Source organism: Pteropus alecto, unplaced genomic scaffold (assembly GCF_000325575.1).
Source record: "Pteropus alecto unplaced genomic scaffold, ASM32557v1 scaffold87, whole genome shotgun sequence".
Classification (NCBI taxonomy): Eukaryota; Metazoa; Chordata; class Mammalia; order Chiroptera; family Pteropodidae; genus Pteropus; species Pteropus alecto.
The window spans coordinates 15520666-15527775 of record NW_006443225.1 but is presented as its reverse complement, the minus strand read 5'-3'; the positions used below and the strand labels follow the sequence as shown (position 1 = coordinate 15527775).

Sequence of the window (7110 nt, the reverse complement as noted above, 5' to 3'; positions counted from 1 at the left end):
AGTCCCTAATGATAAATACAAAGTATCTTAATGATAATCGTCATAACACGTGTTTGTTTTTTATTTAATACTTTGGGATACAGTCCATCTGTAGATCAGACTGGACTTCATTTACATAACTAATTGTTCTCTTGCTGTTTTTATATCTGCCATGGTTTTAGGTCCCTGAATTATCATCTTTTTTCAGCCTTATCCAATGGAATGACTACTCTCCTAGGAAAGAGGAATGAGTGAAATAAGAACCGATTGGACTTGCTTTATCTCTGCAACTGATTTAAAAAAAAAAAAGAAAAAAAAAAAACTATGTCATCTAATCCAAAAGGACCAACAGAGAAGTCAAGTCACCAAGGATCCACAACAAGTTAGGGACGGCTTCAAACTAAAAGCTAGATTCTTGATTGCTTACTTATTCTTTTGGTACAATCATAATTAAAGTGCTTAGTTTCCATATTTTCATCTTAACATTTAGCCCACGATGCCTCGGATTCAATAAATCATAAGAAGAAGAACTTAGTATTTCCTTGTTCGAGCTGGACTCTGAATGTATTTCAGTTTTGTTTAGACTTTCAAAGAAAAAAGAAGCACCTAAGGAAAATTTTAAGAAAGCCTGAGAATCATGCACATCACTACATTATGAAGTAAACCAACGAATTTCATATTCCTGAATATCTTAGAGGAGAAACGATGTAAGGAGACGGAGAAGGAGGAGAGGGAGGAGGATAATAGTTCAGTGGATGCTAGCAAAAGCTTTAAATATAGTCTTCCATTTACCGTATCTTTTTAAAGTTTTGGATTATTTAAAATAGAATTCTCACACTATTATTCACATTATTATAATCACTTCTCCCAAGAAATACAAATTATTATTTAACACTTGTCCATTTCCAAAAAGCTCAAGGTTGAGAAAAAAATGATCTTAAATCAATTAGCCACCATTTTCAGTACAGTACTCTGCATAGAGAATGGAAAGCAAGTAATGGTGACGGAGGAAGCAGTTTGTATCAAATTCTTTGGTTTAGATCAATGGCCATCTCTAAGAAAACCTCGAAGCAGAACCCTAGGGAATGAAGCACTTGGACTAAGAGCAGAAGTGGCCTACCGTCCATCTAGTTCCCTGGGGTCCCTCCCCCATTCAGGTCCCATAGCTATTTTCCTGAGAAGTAATACCTGACATGTTTGGGGCCAGTTTCCTTTCTCAGCTTCCAGCGATTTGAGGTTAGGTTCTGGTTTTAATTTGCCCAGTGAACACTGACATAAGTGGGGGCGGATGAAGAGTAGCTGGAAGTCAGAAATCACAGAAGGGTGCCCAGCCGGAAGCTGGAGCCCTGTGTTCTGCTCTCAGTCTTGCCAGGGACCAGCTTGTAATCTTGGGCGAATCACTGAAGCTACAAAGGGTCGTCATTAGGAACTAGCAAGACAGTGTGTAAGGGCCGTGACCGGGGGAGATGGTCGGTATACCGTGGAGGTCTGCATTTGAAAGACTTGCATTCCAGCCCTACTCTGCCATGAAATAGCTCCGTTACCTTCGACAACCTCTCTGTCTCTCTTTCCTCACGTGCAACGTGGGAATAACTAGTCTACCATGACTGTCTCAGGTGGGTTCTTTGAAGACCAAATAGAACAAATTACAAAATGCCTGATATAAAACAGGCTATCAATACATGATTATTTCTTAAACACTCTATAAATTTAAGCCCTATAATATTCCTTACAAAAGATATGAAATTCAAACTATGCAGATGTAACAGAGACAAAAAAAATCAAAGTTTACCACAGTCTATTCTCCCTTGCCTAAAAGTTATTCCTCTTTTTGCCCTCTTCCTGTTTTTAAGGTATTACCATGGTTGAACAGATAAAGCTGATTTTCATAGTGTACATTTTGAAGCTATGTTATGAATTTGACATCGAGGCTACTAAATCACCAGCACAAAGTACACACCTGCAGGGTTTTTTGCAAGTGAATCGAAAAGGAAAGTTCCAACATTAAAATTTGTAGTTTACATGAAATTCTTTTAAACAGAGTTACATTGGCTTATACAAAATTACATGTTATTGACTTATTTTATATTTGGGTGCTTATGGAAATGGAAAAGGTTTTTATCACTAAATCACCATCATGAAACCAAAAAGAAAGAAATAGAATGGGAGGGAGGGAGGAAAGGAGGAAGAAGGAAAGAAGGGAGGAAAGAAGGGAGGGAGGGAGGGAGGAAGGAAGGGATGGAGTAAACAGATTTGTATTAAAAGTAAATCCAAGAAATCACAAATAGCCTTAACATTACCATCCAGGAAAGTCTGTTCAAGATAATCAATGATCTGAGTGGCCTCACAAATAATGTTTTCCCCGTGGATAAGGACAGGCACTTCTCCAGTTGAGTTCAAACGCATAAACCAAGGCTCATTGTGCTCACTCAGGGGCAGACTTACGTCATGTTCCTCGCACTTCAATGCCTTTTCAGCAATTACCAAGCGCACCTGGAAGAGTTCACACCGTTACCACAGCGCATGCAGGCTTTCGGTGAAACGACATCCCCAGATACCTCCAAGCAGCTTTTCTGTGCTCCCCTGAGTTATTAATACTTTCAACGTTCTTTTTGAGTACAGTCCTACACAGCATAACTACCTTCAGGTCAACAACAGATTGCATATACGACAGTATATCCCTAAGATGATAATGGAGCTGAAAAACCCCTACCACCTCGTGACATCGCGACACACAATGCATTTACGTCTGCGTCGTGGCGATGCTGGTGTGAACCGACCTACTGCGCTGCCAGTGGTGTGTGCATGCGATTATGTACCATACATAATACTTGATAATAATAAACAACTGTACTGCTGGTTTATGTATTTACTAGACTGTGCTTCTTATTGGTGTTTTTAGAGTGTATTTGCTTTAAAACTGTGTGCCGTGTTCCCCTAGCGGCAGCCTCACGCGTCTCGTGTGTACTGTGCCTCCTGATTGCATCGTTCTCTCTCTCGTGCTTGATTTAATCTTGTGTTCTTTTGTACGTAATATGATGCACAGGCTTGTAGCCTAGGAGCATAGGCTGTACCATTTAGCCTGGGTGTGTAGGAGGCTATTCCATCTAGGTGCGTGTAAGTGCAGTATGTGATGTTCGCAGAACGATGAAATCGCATTTCTGAGATCATATCCCTGTTAAACTCCGTGTGACTACTCCTGTTCTCAAATTAACATGTCAGAGATAGTCTAGGGTCTCGTCCTTATAAATTAGAAAAGATAATAAGTAAGGAAAATGATTCTAGCCGTATTCATTTACAGTCACCCTCTCCGTCTCCACTGCTTTCTTGGCACCCTAAACCTAATCATATGTCCCCCCACCCCCAGACAAGACCCGGAAATACAGATATGCTGGGCCTTCTGGAAGAGAGTGGACGGGAACAAGAATGAGTAAAAGAGGGAGCTGTAGGTTATTCCGTTGCTTGATGGCGCTTCCTTCTGCCTCACCCTGCAAGGCCCAGGGGACAAGGCCCCCACCTAAAGCGATGCCTTTTGGTCGCATTTCGTGAGTGCCAGTGCCTGGGTCATAGCCTTTCCATCTCTGACTGATTCCCTCTGCTCCCCCAAAGGCGCATCCGTATCCCCGAGAGAGGGTACGCAGGGGTTAGGGCGCGGTGGGAGGCCTGTCCCTAGGTGGGCCGGCCGGGCGGGGCGCAGAGGGAGCTGTCCCGGTGCTGAAACCCGATCCGCGCCGCCCGCCCCCGCGAGGCCTTTACCTTTTGCGAGCTGAAGGAATGCGTCCAGTGGTACAGAATGAGCTTAACCTCGGCGCCCGACTGGCCTTCCGCCATCAGCGGCGCGCCGCCTCTCTGCTCGCCCTGCACCCGAGCCATTTCGGGGCGCGCGGGCGCGGGAGGCCTAGGCCGTCGGCGCGGTGCTGCTTCTCCCGCCCACGCTGCCCCGCAGAGCGGCCGGGGTTCCTGTGGGCGCCTCCTGCAGCTGGGAAGGGCGAGTTCGGGGAACGAACAGGCCCCTGGGAAGTGTAGTTTCTCCCGTGACAAAGCTGCGGAGGCGCGGGGCGTGTGCGCCCCAGCACGCTTCTGGAGTGCGGCAGTCACCTGCGAGGCGCAACCGCACGCTTTTCGGGAGAAACTGTTAAATGAGCCCCTGATTATTACAGTGAATAATGAATAATTCTGATCGCAAGTGACTCATTTTTGGGAGGTAGAGTAGAGGATGCTCAGGTATAAAAGCACGATTTTCCAAGATACTTGGGGTTCCTCTCACTGAGTCTGTGCCTTTGGGAGGAGAGGGTGTTACAGTTAACAGACAAAGCAGCAGGATAAGGATCTAAGGTGTCATTAGAAGACACTATGCTGGAGTCATGCAAAATAATAATAATATCTAATGAACAACTAATACACAATGGTGAAGTAAAAATAGCCTGGTTGTTAAAGAAACTTTAGAATGTATCTACATAGATTCGTGTCCTGGTTTTTCAGTTTTCTCCATTTTTGTAGTGGAGATAATTTATTTTCCTAATTAGGTTTTTGTGAGAATTAAGGAACTAAATACTATGTTAAACACTTAAAACAGCCTGGCGTGTTGTAGGCACTCAGTATTATTCACAGATTCAGATGCCTTATAAACATTCTCTTTATCGCCACGGTCAGAATAATATTTTATACTAGTCTAGTTATTATTGTACACCTCTTAAAATTTGGCTTCATAGTAAATTAATAAAATTCCCTTTCAGTAAATACGTATTAATGTGACCATAAAACAAATGCTCATATAATGCATTCAGCAAATATTTATTGAGCACCTACTATGTGCCAAGCATTATGCTGGGCCCTGAGAATACAAAGGCCTGATACCCGGTACCCAAGATATAAGTCTGGTGGCAGAGACAACAACATAAATAGACAACTACAGTAGAGATAAGATCTGTCTGTCTTGGAGTGAACACAAGGTGTTATGAAGGCAGGTATCCCACTCAAGCCCAAAGGCCCCCTGGTGTAGACAAAATCTCTAGGGTCCTTCATCTCCCTAACAACATTTCATTTGTTGTTCTCTATAATTCTTTTATAAGTTTTAAAGATTCAATAATGTCTTTTTATAGCCTTAAGTTAGTTCAAATGCTACAGCAAAACGGATCCTAACCAAATTTGTTTTCTTATCAGTTCACACTTCAAAATAGAGGGGCAGAAAGCAGAACCTTGAAATCAGACAGAATGGGGTTTAAATTCTAGCTCCACCCCTAACGACCTCTCTTGAGCCTTCACTTCATCATGTGTAAAATATGGATATATAAAAATATATGACTGCCATGGGAATTCAGTGAGAGACTATACATAAAGCACTTAGGACATTGCCTGCAAGAGTGGTCCCCAGCCCCAGGGCTGCGGACCGGTACCAGTCCATAGCCTGTTAGGAACCGGGCTGCTCAGCAGTAGGTGAACAGTGGATGAAGGAGCGAGCAAAGCTTCATTTGCATGTGCAGCCGCTCCCCAGCGCCAGCATCACCGCCTCAGCTCCCCCTCAGATCATCAGGCGTTAGATTATCATAGGAGCCCCGGTCCCTGGTGCCACAAAGGTAGGGCCTGCAATATAGCGTATGATAAAAGCATATGTGGAAAAGCCATTGCATGACATTAAGAGGACATCATATCACACGTGCTCTTCTCTCGTTAGGCCTCAAAATTTTTACTTCCTACATGATCCTGCTCTCCATTCCTCTTCAGAAGAACAATTTTAATTCTCCAACATACACTACACAGTTCCTTTTCCTTAATTTACTCAACATCAGAATAAACTCAACACTCTTGGTAGGCCATCTGTCACTTGCAGCTGAAGGAGTCCTGACAGCAGAGTCCAGATCTGTCAGACAGTGGGCACGTGATCACATCTTCCCAGCAGCAGAGCCAGATAGTGAACATTGAGCGAGTCGATTGATTCTTGTCTTGAATATTAGTATTCATATATGTCCTTGGGAGTGTAAATGTGTTCAGAGCTTCTGAAGGGAAACTTATCAGTATGCATCAAAAACCTTGAAAATGGGCATAACTCCTAACCTATCAATTCTTCTGTTTGCAGTGTAACTTAGAAATAACTGCAGCAAATTCTGTCAGTTGGCCCTAAAAATCCATTTTCCCCTGCTTCAATGGTAATAGAAATTTTAACTAAGCACAAGGCTGCTGAGAATGACCGCATTTCCCAGGCTCCATTGCAGCTAAAGGTGGCCATGTGGCTAGTTTCTAACAAGTAAGATGTTACGTTAAGTGCCGCAGGACAAGTCTGAGAAGGGTTTCGTAAAGAGACCCCTGTCCCTGTGCCTCTTCTTCATCCCATCCTCCATCCTGCTTCCAAGAGGATGGATGCTGACTTGGACCACGAGGAATAAGGCCACACCCTAGGGATGGGCAAGCCCTGAACCGAAAGGAAATTGAGCCCCTGGGGACAGGACATTGTGGACCTCAGTCATTCTTAAGAGTCACCGGGAGTCAGAGCCTACTCAGTGGCATGCAGCACACACAAGGACATTGGGCAGCAGAACCACCACACCAACCTGAGTCTGCATACCTCCAAACTTTTCCTTAAAGAAGAAATAAAGCACTTTGTTTAAGCCACTGTTACTTTTTCAAGTGCTATTATCTTAACCTATCTTCATTAATACATCAACCGTGTAAACATAGATGGCTTTAGTTCTTTATGCTTTTATATATTGTACTTTCTTCTATAGTGAATATTTGCTGCTTTTACTAAAGACTTGAACATCAAAAGAATATCAGTAAACAGATGAGGTACAGAAACTTGGTGATGTCTTGGTTTTAAATCACAATAGGGGTAGGAAAAGAACCGCAGCATCTATTTTCATTGATCCATAATCCCTATGATTTTCCATCCCCACTCAAAGCCACTTGTAGATAATTAAAAGAAAAAAAAAACTTTATTATCCGTTCACATGTTTATTCAGAGCTTTGACTAAAGCGTGTGTGTCTTCTGCTGCTCCGCATCTCCATACATCATCACGTTACGTTGCGGGATCCTGGACAACAGATCCAGGTCCGTTCATTTCTCCAGTGTGCATTTATCGAGCTTCACCTGTGCCGGGAACAGGGCTAGATACAGAAGACAGGGCAGAAAATGTC

General features: G+C 43.2%; 1 protein-coding gene across 2 annotated transcripts in view; it reads right to left on the bottom strand.

The window, feature by feature from the left end:
* The window catches only part of GDAP1 (ganglioside induced differentiation associated protein 1), a 16080-nt gene extending 12218 nt beyond the window's left edge, over positions 1-3862 (bottom strand). Inside the window, exons 1-2 of one of the 2 annotated variants that reach the window (XM_006924037.1) lie at positions 3736-3862; positions 2280-2472 (exon numbers count right to left, since the gene is read on the bottom strand). In XM_006924037.1, coding sequence (XP_006924099.1) covers positions 2280-2472; positions 3736-3852 — 310 coding nt within the window. In that variant the 5' untranslated portion in view covers positions 3853-3862. The remainder of the gene's footprint in view (positions 1-2279; positions 2473-3735) is intronic. The other variant, XM_006924038.1, reaches the window with a different exon arrangement.
* Positions 3863-7110: the final 3248 nt, after the last annotated feature.